Raw genomic sequence first — 18,758 nt, forward strand, 5'->3', positions numbered from 1 at the left:
TATAAAATATAATCACTGTCAGATTTAAAAAACAAACTGTTCAACGGTGCTGGCACATGCCTGTAATCCTAGCTGCTCAGAAGGCTGAGAGCTGACACCCAGGATGGAAGCAAGCTTGGGAAGGAAAGTCCCAGCCTCTTCTCTCCAGTTAGCCACCAGAAAGCCAGACGTGGGGTTGTGGGTCACATTGTAAAATGCCGTCCTTGAACACAAAAGCCCAGGGACAGTGCCCAGGCCCTGTGTACAGCTCCAGTGTGTGCACGCACACACATACACACGAGGGTACATCGAGCCTTTTAGCACCCTTGCCTGCAAGAGATGATGCTGCATTGGAAGTCTGGAGTGGACGGCTTTTAAGAAAAAGTGGAAAGCAGGAAGGAATAAATGAGTTAAGGTCATTGTAACACCATAGCATCATAGATGTTTTATTTTTTTAATTTACCCTTTCTCTTTAGTGTCTTTTTAATTTAATTTTAGTATCTTTCCTGATTTTTGTCTAATACTGCTGACCTTTTCCTCTTTGTGTTGATGTTGGAAAATGCTCTTGTTTTGATAAAAAACTTTGTTTCATGGGCCACCTCTTCATCTTGTTTCGAGTGTAACTCCTTACCCTGGTGTGTTACACGAAGAGTCCTCCAGCCTTTATCATCCATCTGGTGTGGGGATTCTCTTCTGGGAGTATATAAAGACAGCACCAGCCACTCACTGATGGCTGAGAATTCTTTCAAGATGCTTATTGCCCCTGGTTCTATGTGAACTGGGCCACTATTTCTAAATTTGGAGGAGGAGGAGGAGGTGGTGGTGGTGGTGGTGGTGGTGGTGGTTGTGGGGCTTGAACTCTGGGCCTGAGTGCTTTCCCTGAGCTCTTCAGCTCAGGCCAGCGCTTTACCACTTGAGCTACAGCACCACTTCCAGTTTTCTGGTGGTTAATTGGAGATGAGAGTCTTACATCCACGCCAGGCTGGCTTTGAACTGCCGTCCTCAGATCTCAAGCCTCCTGCGTGGCTAGAAGACAGGTGTGGGCCACAGCTCTCAGCCTTCAGAGATTCTCTAACTTGATTGCACTGTCCGGGTAATGTTCACTGGCACTTGAGAAGTGGCTGTTGTGACTGAAGTGACAGGTTTTCAGTGTTACTGTTACTCTGTATATTTAGTCACGTGTGGGCCATGCCTGCCGTCCTGGAGAGAGACTGTAACTGCACATGTGCGGGCTACATCCGCGGGCTACATGCTGCGAGCGCCCTTTCCAGGTAATTAGCCTGTATTTTGAAATACGCAGGACGTGGTTGCAAACACAGTCATCCCACAGGCGGTACACACTGGGGCACCAGCAGTCTTGCCCTTTATCTGACTGCACAGCGGTCCTCCCCCGCCGACTCCCCTGAGTCCCCAGGGACCGGCATTCTACCTCCACCTCCCCTCCTCAGCTTCCCCTGGAGTCTGGGCTGGGCTGACCTCACTGACGTCCAGCTGGTCAGCATTGCTGCAAGTGGGAGCGTCTGGTTTGTTCTTCCTGACTGAGTGGCGTTCCCCATACACGCTTTCCTGTCTCTCTCCTTCAGTGGGCATTTGACTGGGTGGATAATGCTGAAGTAAGCGAGCATCCTGACTTCCTGTACATTTTGGGGTGAGGTGGTGTGGCTAGGGAGAGGCCCCAGGGCCTCCCACGTGCCACACCCAGGCCTCTGTGATGGAGCCTTACCCACGCTCCCTCCAGCACCCTGGTTTTAGTTTCTTGGATCTCCAGTGGGGCTATGCTGCAGCACTTCTTGCTCAGTGGCGGTGCTAGTTGCAGCTCCTAGTTGGGGCTCCTGTGCTGAGTGGGTGGGTTAGGGCCCCCTCTCCATTCACACCGGCTCTTCCTCTGCCTTTGCAGCCGTGAGATGGCATCTCATGAGCCTGCCCTCACCGCAACTTGATGTCATGTATTTTCTTCTACTTGGTAGCGGTTTTCTTTGGAAATGCCTCTTCAGATTGCTTTTGTGTTACTATTACTTGGTTTTGTTTTGTGTTATTCTGGGTGACTAGTTTGCAGCTATTTCTCCCACTAGCTGGTTGTGCCAGGCAGCTTCTTAATGGCTCATTTCTTCTCCTTCCCAATCTCACAGGGTACTTTTGAAGGCTTGTCTTCCTTCTTCCCTCTCTTCTTCCCTCCCTTCCCCCTTCTCTCTTTCCTGCCCTCCCTTCTTCCCTCCCTCCTTCCTTCCTCTCTCCCCTCCCCTCCTCTTCCCTTCCTTTTTAATTTTGTCAGTTTTTATTTGGATCATAGCAGAGGTTTTACTATCTGTCGTCTGCTTTGTTGGTAGATTTGGAATTAGATTGGCTGCCTTTTAGACCTTGAGATTATTCTAGATGTGCTTTGAGGAGGAGGCAGTTCAGGAGAAGCAACCTGGAGTGTAGAGAGAAGCAGTTGAAGGTGAACAGGGAATGGGAGATGAGTTCATGAAAGCCACAGGAAAAGGAGAAAGATACTATACAAGCTGCCACGGGAGCCTGCTGCCATGGGAGAGGGCTTGGCACCATCTGGCAGGCCCCAGAGGCCCACCCCGAGGAACATGGTAAACGAGCAGTATGAGTCTGTGTGACCTTGGAAGGAGCTGGGAGACACACCAGCAAAGAAAGTCCAATGCCATTGTTCTCACGAGGTATGGAAGCGAGTGGGCCTCATTACCAGGGGAAGGGAGGGCACGGGGCAGGTGCCAAGAAGGGTACCAAGAGGGTGCCGGACAACCCAGCGCTGCGTCTACTGCTCTTCAGTGCACAGCAGAGCTGTAGTTAACTGGAGGTAGTTGAATATGTCACCGTAGACATAGGAGGGGATGACAAGGGTCTGAAGTGATACACTAACCCTGATCCAGTTGTTACACATTATATGCCTGAATTGAAATGATATACTGTAGCCTGTCTCGATTTTATAACTACCTTGCCAGTTAGAAGTCAAATAAACTGAGAGGAAAAGTTTATCAAAAATAAACTGAGAGGAAAAGTGGTGATAAGCTCTATGAGTTTTTACTTGGCTGAAGTTCAGTACTATAAGTTAATGGTTTCACAGTATTGGATTCAGTGGTGATTGATAATTCACATGGGCCTTCCTTCCCTTTTCTCACCGCCCAGGCCGCCATCCATCCATCTTCCGTCTCTGTGGGCATTTCCTACCTAGTGCTTAGATTCTCAGTGTCCACAGAGTGCCCTCTGAAGGATGGAGTTTATTCCTGTAGACTGCTGAGCTTGGCCCAGCCCTTACCTGGGGCCACCGTGGTGGGTTTGAAGCTCCAGGATGGGCTGGTCCAGGTCTGCCTTGAGCAGGGAAGCCCTGGGCCCGAGCTGGGTGGGGTTGGGGTCCCCAGCTGTGGCGCACTGTGAGGACTCCAGTGGACCTCGCGTGCGGTTCCTCAGGACTGTCACCTGAAACGCCTGCTCCAGGAGCCTGAGGACTGACATGTTGCCGGGGAGGCAGGCAGGGGAGGCTGGGAAGGCTGACCCACGCTGGAGACGGGGCCAGCCGCTGAAGCTCTCCCCTGCTTTATCCTGGGGCTGCTTTCCAGTCCCCTGACCCAGGCCACTGCCGGCCGAGGCAGGCATGCAGTATGCAGCCCGTGGCACAGCCTTCTGGGAACTCAGAGTGACTGGGGCGGCGGGGGAGGAGTCGGGGTGAGGTACACACCCATCTGAGCATGGCGTGCACAGAAGGGGAGCCAGGAGGGCTTAGGACTCTCCATGGAGCGGGAGCACAAGGCTCAGGCCGAGGTGGCCTGGCAGTTTTTGCTGGTTTACAGAGAAGTCTGGCGTGATGCGTGTGGATGGCCACCAGCCTGGAATCCCGGGGGAGGAGACGGTGCTGTCTGGGGTGGCGGTGATGGAAGGTGGGGCGAAGGGGGTGAGTCTGCCTGGACTCTGAGGAGATAGTTCAGGCTGCACATGGTTTCCCTACCCCATCCATCCACTGGATCCCTTCTGCCTCTCGGCTCAGGTCCTGTGTCTGGGAGAACAGTCACTGACCTGGCCAGAGGCCACTTGAACAGGTCTTTGCTGGGCTCATGGGAGCTCATCCAGCAGGCCAGCGCTGGCAGTGCTGGACTGAAGTCCTTCTGACTGGTGTCTGGTTCTGCGTGGTGTCCACTTGTGTCAGGGACACGGCTGCTTGCCCACGGCGGGAGGGTGCGTTTGAGTGGCCGCCAGCCCCTGCTGCCCTGGCTTAGCCTCTCCACAGCCCCAGGCCTCTGTCTTTGCCTCTGCTGGCACATTAGCTCCCAGTCCACATGTCCAGCTGGGTTGGGCGTGTGTCCGAGCCAGCCTGGGGCCGGGAACTGGTGTGTTCTCTCCAACACTGAATCTGTCTGGTGATCCATTTGAGTGAGGAAGGAAAAAATCAAATGTGTTTGCAAAGCTTGGGAGCCGCCACTGAGCGCTGAAACTCGTTTGCACACTGTTGTCTTGGTGTTGCGCTGTCACCTAACCTCAGATCGCCTCAGTGCGTCCCAGCTCTCTTCAGTTGCTGGAGTGATGCCCTTTCCCTCCTAGTGTTCCTTAAGACGAACTTCCAGCTTGAGCTCCACGGGGCTGTGGAGCTGACAGCCAGGATGGAACCTCGAGTCCCACTGGGTCCCCAGGGCTCCATGTTTTGGGTGTGTTTTGTGAGCCTCCCCTCCCGAAGGGGATATGACATCTTCCGAATGGTATGCCTTTTTTAGCGCCTGCTCAGAGACGGCTGTGGAGGCATGATTGCCGCCCTGATGTCACCACAGGAGGTGTGATGCAGCTCCCTAACGCAGTCCCTTAACTGGCCAGTGAGGTGGTACAATAGGTAGCTATAGGTGCAAAGATTGGCTTGATTCTGGAGAGAGTAAGTTCTTGAGCCATGGGCAGCCTGCCTGCTTGCGGGCTTGCTTGCTTGCGGGCTTGCCGGCTTGCCGTGCATTGAGGGACGAAGGTTCCCTTTCCCTGTGTCAGTTGTCGCCATGAGGGCTTGATGGCCTGTCGAGTTGGGTGATTGTAAGTGGAACTGCACTGTTCTGAGCTGCTTCCTTCTCTGGGCATGGTGGTGGAGCAGAGCCCTCTCCGCAAGCCAGGCAAGGTGTTTTCCTAACAGCTCATTTATGTGTCTCCACCCAGGATTGGAAACATGCCGCTGTTTTATGATTCTTCAGTGACAGGGGTACTAACCATGTCAATGGGAACCTGCTGACTCAGCTACTAGGTAGAAAACTAGCTTACCCTCCACAAAATGTTGTTCACACAATTAAAAGACAACTGGAAGAGTGTTCTGCTTTTCTAGGACTATTGAAACAGGATCTCCTATTTGCTGGGCATAACTTGGCTGGAGTTCTACCATTTGAGACACACCTCTAAGCCCTCCACTTTGTTGGTGATTTTGGAGAGGGAGTGTAGAGGACTTTTCTGCCAGCGCTAACATCAAGCCGTGATCTCAGATTTCAACCTTCTAAGCAACTGAGATTAAAGGAGTGAGCCACTGGCTCAACTTTTCTTTTAAATTTATTTATTGTTATTATAAAGGTGATGTATGGAGGGGTTACAGTTGCATAAGTAAAGAGTACATTTCCTTTTGGACAGTGACAACCCCTTCCCTAATTGACTTAAAAGTTAAGAAATTTTGCTTTTTTGAAGGCTGTTTTCTGACCATCTCTTATTTGAAAAATTTATAGTTTTATAGGGCTACTTTCTGGGTGAATGTGAAGATTCAGTTTTTTTTAAAACAAGGTTCATACTTTTGTTTTTTTGCCAGTCCTGGACTTGAGCTCAGGGCCTGAGCCCTGTCCTTGAACTTTCTCAAGGCTAGAGCTCTACCATTTGAGCCACAGCATCACTTCTGGCTTTTTTCTAGGTATGTGGTACCGAGGAATCGAACCCAGGTCTTTGTGCATGCTAGGCAAGCACTCAACTGCTAGGCCAGACTCCCAGCCCAGGGTTCATACTTTTAGACAAAGTAAATTCTTGACAAATGCTTGAACTGTGCTTTCCAAACCACACTCTTCTTAGGAGATCTGTCTTGTTTATGTGAAGCTTAATACTTCTTAGAGGTATTTAAAAAATAACTAGATTTAGCTCCTGGTTTCAGGAGAAACTTTTTACTTACAACTGGAGAAAGAAAAGCTAAGGAAAATGACCAATCAGCAATACCAGTTTATATTCACAAATTAATCCTTTAAAAAGTAGAAGACACAAAAGTTGCTACTTATTCTTAATGTGCTAGCTGGAAAGGACTCCTTATTTTTTGCTGATTTTCAACATATATAAAGTGTTCAGCCATTAGTGTTTCCATTTTTGACCTCTGTAGAGCATTTCATGTTAGACTAAGTTAGTAAATGAGTGTCCCCTTCACAAGGCCACCCGGTCCATGCAGGGTGCTCTGGTTGTTGGTAGAAATCCCTGTTACCCTTGACCTAACTGGCTAGGCCCTCACGGCTTCACCAGGGAAATGATTTCTTAGGTAAGGCTTTCTGTGAAGGTATTTACTACAGTATTATTTAAGGATTAAAAGGAACTTGGAAAGATGAAATGGCCAATTCTTGAGGGATTATTAGAGAGAGCATTAGTACAAATGTTTTTTCGGGCTCAAATTTGGTTACTGAAGAAAATGATTGCCATGGATTTAAATTTTAAGATTACAATGTGTGCTTAAAGCACAGAGAAATCAAGTTATGCTTTATTTACTTGTTAAATAGTGATAGCCTGTGTCCCTGCAAAGTGCCCTCCTGAGCCACCCTTCTGATGAGGTCAGCCCCGGGAGAGGACCAAGGCCTGGGGTGAGGTGGCCCTGTGTGTGCACTGTCCCTTTGTTATATACAGAAGAGGGTGGGCTCTCTGCTTGCTTTTTGCTTTGACTTCTAAATTAAACAAGTAGTTTTTCTCACAAATATCCCTGGGTAAAATGTCCTTGAGGCTGTCTGCCAGCCTGTGAGGTGGGACCCAGCACTGCTGCTGTACCTCCACCACCACCCCTCCCATGAGGGGAGCCACTTCCTGTGTCTGAACTCCCCCTCGGGGACCTGGATGGGTGGGACTGTGCACTGGGACAGCTTCCTCAGCAGGCAGCTCAGGGAAGGAGATAGAAATGGGCTAAATAGTTGTGCCTCCCAAAGTGTGGAATCCAAATGGGCACAGCTGGATTCATGTTTTCCATGGGTTCCTAAGCCCCCCCACCCCCATGCAGAACTAAGAACCTAGGGTCAGTTTCCCACATGCTGAGGCATGGCACCCAAACCACTATGCTGCAATTCCCTGTCATCACCACCCCCAAAGCAAACTTTCTCCTTCCACGCCTACCACACAGAGTGCTCCTGTGACCCCCAGAGCACGGTCACCAGCCTGCGGTCCTCGCCATAGAGAAGGCTCTCTGCATGGGCGCTCGCTCCCCCACCTGACCCTGACCTGCTGAAAGGGCCGCCGAGCCCCACACCCCTCTCCACCGTCCTTCATTTCAGACACAGTGGCAAGACCAGGCCTCTAGAATTTCTGCCCCACACTGGGGCTCCCTCTGCGCCTTCATTGGTGTCTGTGGATGTGCTAGAGCTGGCCCCAGAACTCTGGAACGCTGATGTCTCTAGAGGTTACTGTAAGGGTCTAGATCTAGCCGGAGGCCAGGGAGGGCAGGCAGGGTCCCTCGCAGCGCTGTGTGCCGTGTGTCCTTGTAGAGTGGAGCGAGCCACCTGCCCGCCCAGCTTCAGAAGCCCTGAGTGCCCTGTGCTTTGGTGTCTGGAGAACCCCCGAGATGTGGACACACATGGAGGACTTGCATGGGTGGGGAACCACAGCTAGGCTTTGTGTTCAGATGCTGCTTAGCTCCCGCTCCCCTCCAGGGGCTCAGGGGCGGGGCTCCTGACCTGGGTCTCAGCCTCTCCTGCAGAACGGTGTTGGTCCCAGGATTTCCTATTGTTAGCTCCGAGACAGAGGTGTGGAGAGAGGAGGTGAGGGTCTAGGACTTCTGAAAGCAGACAAAGGGGCGTTGTGTGGCCTGCCCTTGAGCAGCAAAGGAGGGCAGGCGTGGTCAGGGGAGACCTGGGTTCTGAGGCCTGCAGCACCGGCCCGTTGTAACCCAAGACCCTGAGCCCTTCAGGAAAGAGAGATAAGAAAGGACAGACTGTACTTTCAGAAGAGATGCTTACAGTTGTAGTTATTTAGGCAGTGACAAAGGCCGTGGGAGTTGCAGCCAGGAAGTGCACATGAAAACCAGAACAGCACAGTCACACTGGTCTGCCACACCACACTCCTCCCCCTTCCCCAGGGAAGCTGGAGTCCCAGCACCTCCTGCACAGGCCCCGGTGCAGCCCTCGGGCTGGGGGTGGAGCTCTGCTGGGCCCTGGTTCCGCCTGCCCTTCTCCAGACAGCTTTGAGCCTCACTTCCTCTGGGCGGGAGCAGCGCTGATCTAGCAGTGCCCCCGCTCCTGGGTCACACAGCTCTCCATTGCCCGGTAACCAGACTTCCACAGAGAACTCTGCTTCCCATTGTTTTGCTCATGGAGCACACCTTTCTCAAGGAGCCATGGGCTTTCTGAGAATGTGGACGGGGGACAGGGAGGAAGGTGACCTGCCGTGGTGGGCAGGCCTTCAGACACTGAGCCGTCCTTCTCGGACCTCTGAAGTGGGAACCGAGCTGGGGGTTGGATTGGGTGGCCACGGGTGGTTCTATGCTTGAAGCCGGAGGCCCTGATGGACTGGCCTGGCGACCGGAGGCTCTTGGAGGAGGGGATTAGTGGGGTCCAGAGGGCGGGACCCCCAGGGTGTGATTAGCAACAGTACCTTGGTAAGGAAAGGGGACTGCGATGGACTGCCTGCCCCAAGGGAGAGTAGGGGTTTGAACTCAGGGACTGAGCTTTGTCCTTGGCCTTTCTCAAGACTAGCGCTCTACCACTTGAGCCACAGCACCACTTCCAGCTTTTTCCGTGTGATACCGAGGAACCAAATCTGCATACGAGGCAAGCTCTCTACCAGCGCGCCAGACTCCGGCCCTGTCATTCTGACTTCTTTGCAGCTTCTGTGTGTCTGTCTGGCAATCCTATGTACACAGTGAATGCCTGCTGTGTGCTTTCTAATGCGCCCGCATCTGTTCTGCATCATCGTGGGGACACCGGGTCATTGCAGAGCCCTGCAGAGATATGAGCTCAGTCTGGGTGGTGACTGCACTTGAGAGCGGATACAGGAAAACTAAAGCTTTACGGAGTGATGTTAGTTCTCACAATGTTGGAGCGCCTCGGCCCACAACTACCATCTATTTGCTGTCTTCAATGCTGAGTTAACCCTCAGCATGGCCCCCGACCTCCCCTCCGGGAGCTCAGAGGAGAAGTGTCTGTGAGGGTTCACCCGGCTGTGCCAGGGCCCACGCTGGAGGGCGGGGAGGGGGCCATTGCCTCGTTTTTTTCCTGCTTACTGTTTTCCGCGTGGCCAATGAAGAGTTCCAAGGTGATAACATCAGTAACAAGTGAGAGCGCGCGGCTCTGCTCTTGGCCCCCACTGACAGATTCTGTGTCTTTGCTGTCTTGAGTGCCCTTTCTTGTGGAGCCTTGGACAGTGGCCCTTCCTCTGCCACCTCTGCTCCGCTGTGCTCCTGGCCCCATGGCCCGCATTAGAATTAGCTCATTGGAGGGCTGGGACTGTGGCCTAGTGGTTAAAGTGCTTGCCTAGCATGCACCAAGGCCCGGGTTCGATTCCTCGGTACCACATACATAGAAAAAAGTCAGAAGTGGTGCTGAGGCTCAAGTGGTAGAGCTCTAGCCTTGAGAAAGCCCAAGGACAGTGTTCAGGCCCTGAGCTCAAGCCCAGGACTGGCAAAAAAAAAAAAAAAAAGAATGAGCTCATTGGAGCTTTGGGGAATAACGTTTGGTTTTCATGGGAGGAATTCAACCTGTCCATTGCATATTCTTGGAAAAGCATTTGTTCTTGTTCTTTGATGGGAAAATGCTGTATAAAAAGCATTTTGAGGAGGGACTAATCAATGTCTTTTCTTAATAGGTTTTTAAAATGGAACATTTTGATGCATCACTGAGCACCTATTTCAGGGCATGGCTGGGCCCACGAGGTAAGGTGATTTTTGGCCTTGGCTTTGCCACCTGCTGTGTGGCTCTCCCTCCCCCCCCAGCCCTGCCCTCCCCCCCCTTGTAAATATTGCATGAAGAGATTGTAGGAGTTTTTACCATAGGTAACAGGGCATGGCCCAGTGCTCTACCGGGCATGGCTCCTGGTGTCCAGGCAGCTGCCGCGGCCGTGGGCTCCAGCCCTGGGCCTTCCCAGGAGTCCTGTCAACTCCCCCAGTGCCACGACCTGACCCATACCCGCGGCCCACGTCCTTTAGTCTTTCAGGAAGTGCATCGGGTCGAGATCACCTTCTTTCCATGCCAGGAACTTGAGGCTCATAGGAAGAAGTGTGTGAGAGTTCATTGTTACAATCAAATGCTCGCGGAGGCCCAGCTTAGAGGAAAGGCTTGTTTGGGCCTGTGGTTTTAGAGGTGTCAGAGGCTGCCGTCTTTGGTCCCTGGGCTTCCGGTACGACCCAGTGTCCTGGTGGGCAGGACAGGGCAGAGCAGAGCTGCTCACCTCCTGTGGCCAGATCACGTCCAGCCACTTCTAGAGCTCCGCTCTGGGGGCACAGGAAATCCACAAGGAGCTTTCAAAAGGAAGGATTTTTAAAATACAAAAGCAAACAAGGACCTGATGATCGATCCAGGCCCATGGTGGGGGTGTGGGGGTGTCAGCTGAAGAGGGAGACTAGTAGGGCTTCTCTGGAGAGGGCTGCTGGCGCTTGCACTGGGATTAAACCATTGATGCTCTCTGATGAGCTGTGTGTGCCCAGGCCTCTGTCCTGCAGGAACCTTGGTCAGTTCTGCCCATGCCAGCACTGTCTGTCGAAAGTGGCTGTCACCCAGATGCCCTGCAGCTGCGGGCTGAGGACCGCCAGAGTCTCAACTTCAGTAGAAAGCGTGTGTTTGTGTGAGGACGGCCTTAGCGGGGCTCGTAAGCCCAGCTTTCAGTACAGTTAGCATTCAAGGTGCTCAAGGCCCACCAGCAGCAGGTCTTAACCTGCTTTAACCTTGCCCTTCTCCTGTGGACGCTGCTGCACCTGGAGCAGACACACCGTGTAGTCAGAGATGGTGCAGTGTCTCCCAGCTGCACTTGTGTCGTGCCCTCCGACTGCGCCAGGGCCTTCGTGCTCATCTGCAGTTCTGCATGGGACGCTAGCCTGCTCTTCACTTCTCTTAGAGTTTTTGGAAGGCCTATTTTTGTTTTACCAGAGATTTCCTACCGAGAACCTGTAACCAGACACTTGACCATGACCCGGGTGAGCCGTGCCAGCCTCCGTGCCCGCCTCCGTGCCCCCTCCTCTGCTCTGCCGGCTCAGGCGGGGCTCGGCCTGCGCTGGCCTGCGCTGGCCTGCACTGGCCTGCGCTGGGCTGGGCTGGGCTTGCCCTCGCCCGACTTCCCTCCACACACCGCTGTTTTATATACTTTGCTTGAAGTGTTCCAGGAAACGGGTTTCTTTTTGTATCGATCTCATTATCAAATCACTCCATCCTTTCTGTCGCTGTGCAGATACCAGAGTGGAAGGATGGTTCCTCCTGGATAATTACATTCCCACCTTCGTCTGCTCCGTCATCTACTTGCTGATTGTGTGGCTGGGGCCGAAGTACATGAAGAACCGGCCGGCCTTTTCCTGTCGCGGCATTCTGGTGGTGTACAACCTCGGCCTCACCCTGCTGTCCCTCTACATGTTCTATGAGGTGAGTCCCGGGCGCCCCCGCTCGGCCTGGCCAGCTGCACCACTGCTGCGTGAGCAGCTCCGCCCATGAGAGGGGCAGGCAGGGCATTTTAAGGAGCTTTAATCGACTTTTCAGTATGCCAGAGACTTTCGTACACATCTTCTGGAGCATCTAAAAGAGAAACCTTTGCTGTTGACTCTTGTGTGTGTTGCACGGGATGCATTCAGAGTTAACTGTCTCTGAAAATACTTCCAGGGAAGTAGTGTACCGAATGGAAAGTGAACATATCGTGAAAACAGGTCTGTGGGCATCACAAAGACTTGATCAAAGTGAGTTTTCTTGTATGGATGTATCTGGTTTGTAGGGTTTTGTGGCCAGTAAGCCTCTGTCTGATCCTAACAACCCATATGCACTCACAAGTTGTTTTTTAAAGAGGTAGAGAGGAAGTCCTCCACTCTAATTGTGGCTGTGGATGTGTAGATGTGTGTGAGTGTACACACGCACGTGTGCATGCACATGCATGTGCATATACTTGAGTTTAAATTCAGAGCCTGTTTTCTTCGTGTGTGTGTGTGTGTGTGTGTGTATCAGTGTGTCAGTCCTGGGGCATAAACTCTGGACTTATGGCACTGTCTCTGAGCTTTCTTGCTCAAGGCTAGCATTATTTCTACTTGAGCCAGCTACAGTTTTAGGGTTTGGGTAGTTATAGATAAGAGTCTCACAAACTTTTTGACTCAGGTTGGTTTTGAACTATGATTCTCAGCCTCTGGGATCTCAGCTAGTATTGCAGGCGTGAGCCACTGGTGCCTGCCTCCCTGTAAGTTTTGAGTGGTTTATGGGTGTTCAGGCCCGGTTGTTTGTTTTATAAGACAGCAGTGTTAGAAATCAGACACAGGTATTTTAGCTTAAATGAAACTGAAACGCAAGCTGGGCTCCAGTGAATCAACCCTGTTATCCTTGCTGCTGCAGCGGCGAGACCTAAGGATCGAGGCCTGAAACCAGCCGGCGCAGCCTGTGGGACTCTTATTTCCAATTAAGCAACAAAAAGCTGCTGTGGAGCTACGGCTCGAGGGGTCGAGCACTGGTCTTAGCCGGAAAGCTAAGGGACAGCACTCCTGTGCTAAAAAAGGAGAGGAAATGAGAGTCAAGTGATCTTCCTGTTTTGCAGGAGATAAGAATGGGGCCTGGAAGGCTACTTGGAGGAGCTCGTGTCAAGAGGTGGACTCTTTCAGGGTCACGATGCTGGCAAAGAACTAAAATGTGACTAAAACAAACACTTCCACCTAATAGGGCGTAAAGAGGAGGAAGGGAGTAGGGTGAATCTGAGTCACTGCTTCCGTGCAGTGACACACACCAAGAAATGCCCACAACCCCTTTTGCTTTTCCCTGTCCTGTTTCAGAGTGAAGGCCGCAGTGTGGACACTGCAGCCCTGCAGGTGGGGAGGAAGGGCTCAGGCAGCCTGCTGGCCCAGCCGGGCATGGCTCCCAGCGCTGGAGGGCAGAGCCACAGCCCCTGGCAGGCCCTCAGTGTGTGGTGCTCGCTGGCCTGTGACCCATGGTGGGAGAGCCGTTTCTTACCCAGCGTTGGGAGCTTGCTGCTGCACATACTGTATTTAGAGAGAAAAGTATTGAAGATGGTGAATCTTAGAGATTTGGTTTTGTACTTGACCTGTTTGACACAGACACCGCCTGGTAAAGGGGGGACAGCCAGTGGAGTGAGGGGACTGCACGTGCGAGCCCTGGGAAGAGGGCAGGCAGGCAGTTGCTGTGGACAGCAGGCTGTAGAGGCGCGCCCAGGCCGGGCCTGGCTGGCGGGCAGGCCCACTGGCCGCAGGCTGGACTGTATCTGTCAGCTGTGGTGTTGTGCAGTGTTTTCTGCCTGTGGACATCCATGGGGAATCACTGGCACATGTCCTTTCTCAAGTCAGAGTTTCATGTGAGTTCAGGTTTTTCTTTGTTTTACGCAGCACCTCTGTCGAGTACTCGGACACAAAGTGCCACCGTGGTGTCTTACAGAGGAATCCATAAGCCACCGGGCTGGCCGGTGACTCCAGAGAAATGTCCCGGAGACAGCAGTCCTGACTGGCCATGTGCCTCTCCTGCTTGTCTACATTTGAGTCAAAGGAATTGTTCTTTTTTTTTCTGTCAGTTGTGGGGCTTGAACTCTGGGTCTGGACACTGTCCCTGAGCTCTTCAGCTCAAGGCTCCCGCCCTAGCCCTTGAGCGTTTAGTGCCCGGCCTAGCTTTGAACCGGGGTCCTCGGATCTCAGCCTGCTGAGTAACTAGGATTACGGGTATGAGCCACCACACCCAGCTTTGAGTCAGAGGAATTTTCAAAGTAAATAAGTACTCTTTGGTGGGTTCCTTCATCCCGGAATACAGAGCAGCGTCGATAAGCTGTGGACTGAGCAGCAGTCATCTGGAGGAGACCAGGACAGAGGGTTCTGGAAGAAGGAACAGTCACTGGAACTTGACAGCCCGCAGAGTGCACTGGGCACGAGGCACGCACTTGGAGAAGGAGCAGGGAGCTCAGGAGCTCGGGGCGGAACCCCACAGCCCGGCACCCACTCGGGCTCGCCCTCATCCAGTGGCTCTCACAGTGGGCCTGCACCCCTGCCACCCAGTAAATCAGCCGAGCCCTGGGGGACGCATTGGTCTGTTGGTGAGCTGGGCCTCCCCACACAGATACAGCTGGGGTGGGGGGGGGCTGAGTGGAGAGGACGCCAGGCCCCTCCCTCAGAGGCCTGGTAACCTGCTGCATCTGGCCACTGACTTCCCCAGTTATTGCAGTGGCTGCTCCGCCAAACAAAGCCTGAGGGTAAGAGCCAAAAAGCAATTTGTTTGTTATGACTGTGTGTGTGGCACTGGAACTTGAACTCAGTACCAGTAAGTAGGCAGCCACGCCTCGAGCCCTTTTCTGCTGTGATGTTTTGAGCAGGTAGGTGTCTGGACCACAGTCTGCCTAGATTCCCATTGCAGCTGGGATGCCAGGGGTACCATACCCAGTCTCCTCCATTGCGGGGCAGGCTGCCTGGAACCATGGTCTCCCAGTGTCAACCACCCTAGCACTTCAGATGGCTGGTTGTGTGCCACAGTGCCCAGCTGTGTGTCAAGAAACAGGTCTCGTGAACTCCTGGGCCTCCCCAGGAGCTAGGATCACAGGTGTGAGCCATTATCCCCAGCCCAGAAACGCAATCACATGGTACATAGCAAAGATAAATCGGCTGGCCACCTGTGGCTCACGCCTAGTCCTAGCTAGTCAGGAGGCTGTGAGCTGAGGATCGCAGTTCAAAGCCAGCCCAGGCAGGAAAATTATGAGATTCTTATCTCCAATTAACCACCAGAAAACCAAAAGTGGCCCTTGAGCTCAACATGGTAGAGTGTTAGCCATGAGCTGAAGAGCTCAGGGACAGCGCCCAGGCCCAGAGTTCAAGCTCTACAACCAGACAAAAAAGCAAAGGTAAATCACAGGTGACCAACAAGGCTGTTTTGAGTACCTGTGTGTATTTCTTCTCTTGCAGTCAGAGCTGTGTTTGGTGATGAATGTGAGAGTAATCGTTCAGACATCCAGAGAAAGGCTTATAGATGATACAAATCCACACTTACTCTCTGATCTCTGCAATTTTTACTTTCAGACAGTAATTTGGGATTATCCTAAATATTTAAACTCAAAATCGCATGAAGATGATCTACCAAGTTGGTATTTTATCAGTGTGATTTTGTGGTGGGTGGAGCTCGGTGGTGGCATGTGCTTATGGGTTCCGCTGGCAGGAGCTGAACAGGAGCCCCAGGAAGTGCAGGGCCGTGCAGCCTCCTCAGTGACGCTTCCTCCTGCATTTGCAGTTCTCGTCCTGGATGTGTTACATTTGACAAAATGTATGAAGTTCTAAGATCCTGTGTGTGTGTGAGTGTATGTGTGTGTGTACGTGTGTGTGTGTGCTCGTGCACCCAAATTCTGGGGTTGAACTCGGGCTGGGCACTGGGCTTCCACATTTTTGCTCAAGGCTAGCACTGTACACCTGAGCCACCCTTCCACTTGTGGCTTATTTTTTTTTTAAGTCATTTTCTTGGAAATGAGATTTTCCTGCCCAGTCTTACTTCAGACCACATGGCTTGCCCTCAGATCTCAGCCTCCTGAGTGGCTGGGATTGTGGGTGTGGACTTCAGGAGCAGGAAGCAGGAATGGGGAGCATTTGACTGGAGTCCAGCCCTGCGCCCTCACTGCACGGGCATGCTGTGGCTGCACCCTTCCTAGGGAGACTTTCCAGGAAGCCTGGCAGGTCAGCGGAGCACTAGCACATAGAGGATGGCAGGCCTGTTTCAGGCTGGCTTGGGGACTCCCGAGTGTATGGACCTGTTCTTGGGGCTTCACCGTCGGAGAGTAGTCTGAAGGGTCCTGGGTGTGAGATGTGGACGTGGGAGATTAGACATTTGAAGCCACACACTGTAACTTGGCTCTGGTTCACAGTGGTACTGCCAAAGTGACAAGCGAAAGCTCCAGAGGAAACGAACAGGTGCTTTTAATCTTAGAGTGGCTGGCAGTGAACTTTTAAACTAGCCTCCTGCTGTCCCTACGCACACAGCACCCCTGCGGCCATCTTGCTAGCCACTGAGGGAACATCCAGCCCTTGAAACCACCTGGGACAGCACAGGACCGACAGGCCCAGTGCTGTCTGCTCGTCCTGCGTCCAATGAGGATGAGATGACCACAGGGGCCGCGTGGCTCTCTCCCTAGCACCTCCCCACCTCCGCTCCCTGTTCTGCACGTGGAGCTCATGCCCAGGAACTCACACCCATCTGGGGTCCTGGCTCTCAGCATGTGCCGCCCTGGAGGACGAGGTCCGAAGGCAGCCCAGCCAGAGGAGCTATGAGACTCCGTGACCAAAATAACCAGCAAAACGCCCGGCTGGAGCTGTGGCTCCAGTGATGGCACACAGCCAAGCAGATGCGAGGTGCCAGTACCAGAGGGGAGAAAATCCACCCATAGAGACAAGCCCTGGGCCTGCTTGTTTCCTAGAAACATGCTTTCAGCCCGGTGGCCCCATTGAGCTCCGGCACGGAGAGTATTCTGCCTGCCTCTCGCCCGGCTTGTGTAGGGAGTGACCCCTCGCTCTCCAGCTGCACAGGGAGCCTGCAGCTCCCTGAGAAGAGCAACCTGGCATGGGAGGGAAAGGCTGATAAGGAACACAGTGTTTTTCTGCCTCGCCTTTGTTTCAGCTGACCTCGTTTCTTGAGAGACTTTGGTAGTATTCCAGAAAGTGCCACGCTAAAGGCTCAAACTGCTTGTGGTTGACTCTGATGCTGGGTGGGGTCGTGTTCTCTCACTGTTAAAGATGACTTGCTGTGACTGACGTCACCCAGGCCTGGCTGGGACGCTCACCTGCCCAGCACAAAGCCATGGTTGCTTATTGAATTTGCCTCCTGAGGGGACGAAAGCCCTGGCTGTTGTAATCACAGCTGTGCACAAGCTCCCGCACTAATTAAGGAGGCAGTGGCCGCATATGGTTTTTGCAGCCGAGCTGCTTCTCTTGTTCAGTGGGGAAAGTCAGGTAAACACAGCTCCCTGGAGCTGCTGGCGCTCAGAGCACATGGGGTGGAGAGGTGGTGAGGCTTATGGCCTCCTCCCACTGCCACTGGACTGTCAGAGCCCAGGGGAGGGACCAGAGTCCCCTCCCCTGTGGATCTGCTCACAGCTCCTCCCGCTGGACAGAGCCCAGATGCCTGTCATTAAATTCAAGACTCCTTGAAGTACTTTCCTGGTATTCTGATTTATTCCCAAAGCAAAAGTGAAATGAAGTTCTTTGTTTTCTTTTCTGCGGATGAAACATTTGACCTATATTCAGGAGCAGTAAACCCAGCGCTTTGAACTTCTATCATTTGCTTCACAAATACTTGTTTCAGGCTTCCTACATGGAAGTCCCTATTCCGAGTCTGTTGTCGGCTGGAGTAGTGGTACCATCTACCAGAGGAGAGACGCATTCACCCAGGGCACCTGGGAGCAATGAGGCGGCCTGGCGGGGAGCAGGCAGGGCTGCAGGACTGCAGGACACCCTTCAGACCGGTTGCATTGCTGTCCTCCCTGATGATGCGTGTGTTTCGTGCTCCAGCCCCACACGGGGCTCCTCGGTCACGCCCCTCCTGTCATCATGGTAGACTGAGCGTGTGGTGCTTGCCCTTGGAGCCATCTCCTGAAAGGGACCTGAGTTCCTTCTTCTTTGTGCTGGGTGAACTCCATTCTGTACATATGCCACAGGTTCCTCCTCCACTCACCAGTCGCTGGCCATCCAGGCTGTTTTCACGGCTTGGCCCCTCTGAACAATGCTGCAGAACCAGGGTGTGTGGTGTCTCTCGTAGGTGGACTCCAGTGCTCGCCAAGAGTGGTCTGGCTTTAGTTCTTCTTCCACAGCAGCTGCGCTGGCTCCCTCCCAGGCTCCTGCTTCCCAGGCTGCTTTGCCCTGCAATGTCCTGGGGAGTTTTATGAAAGGTTTCTGAAGAGCCTGGGACCAGGCATGAGTAAGTTTTCTGAGCTCCCAGATGCTCCAGCTGCGCAGCCAGGATGGGCCCTCAGCCTTGGTCTAGAGCCAGGTCAGTCAGTCTTTGGCTGTGACATACCTAACTGGCTTTCCACCCAGAGATTCTGGTTCCAAGGTCTGGACCTGGTGGATCACCTGCCCGGGGCCTAGGGTCAGAGGAGGTGATGGTGAGAGACAGAGCCCCTGCTGGCTCAGCTTTCTCCTGATGACAGAAACACAGGAGCCGGTGCAGGGTCTGGGAGGGAAGCGGCCGGGCAGTGAGCTGCAGAACAGGGAGGGAGCCACCCTGCCCCGTGTTGACTGGAGTATGGCTGGTGCTCACCGTGGACCACCCAACCTGACGTGCCGGGGGGGGGGGGGGGGTGGAGCTGCCAGTTTGCCGGGGTCCTGAGGTTCTTCCCACGACCCCACCGCTTCCTCAGCTGCAGGGAGTTTTGTGGCATAGGTGCTGTTTCCCCAGTTCCCTAGAGACCTGCTTCCTACATCTCAGAGGAAGAGGATGCGGCTGGGGGCGGCA

The 18,758-nt window shown here is 53.2% G+C and overlaps 1 protein-coding gene across 1 annotated transcript in view; it reads left to right on the forward strand.

The window, feature by feature from the left end:
- Window positions 1–18,758, forward strand: part of Elovl5 (ELOVL fatty acid elongase 5) — a 35,789-nt gene that overhangs the window by 11,574 nt on the left and 5,457 nt on the right. Inside the window, exons 2-3 of the mRNA XM_090355475.1 lie at window positions 9,967–10,033; window positions 11,542–11,729. Coding sequence (XP_090211601.1) covers window positions 9,976–10,033; window positions 11,542–11,729 — 246 coding nt within the window. The 5' untranslated portion in view covers window positions 9,967–9,975. The remainder of the gene's footprint in view (window positions 1–9,966; window positions 10,034–11,541; window positions 11,730–18,758) is intronic.

The sequence above is a fragment of the Megascapheus bottae genome, chromosome 22 (genome assembly GCF_031878675.1).
Source record: "Megascapheus bottae isolate mThoBot1 chromosome 22, mThoBot2.hap1, whole genome shotgun sequence".
Classification (NCBI taxonomy): Eukaryota; Metazoa; Chordata; class Mammalia; order Rodentia; family Geomyidae; genus Megascapheus; species Megascapheus bottae.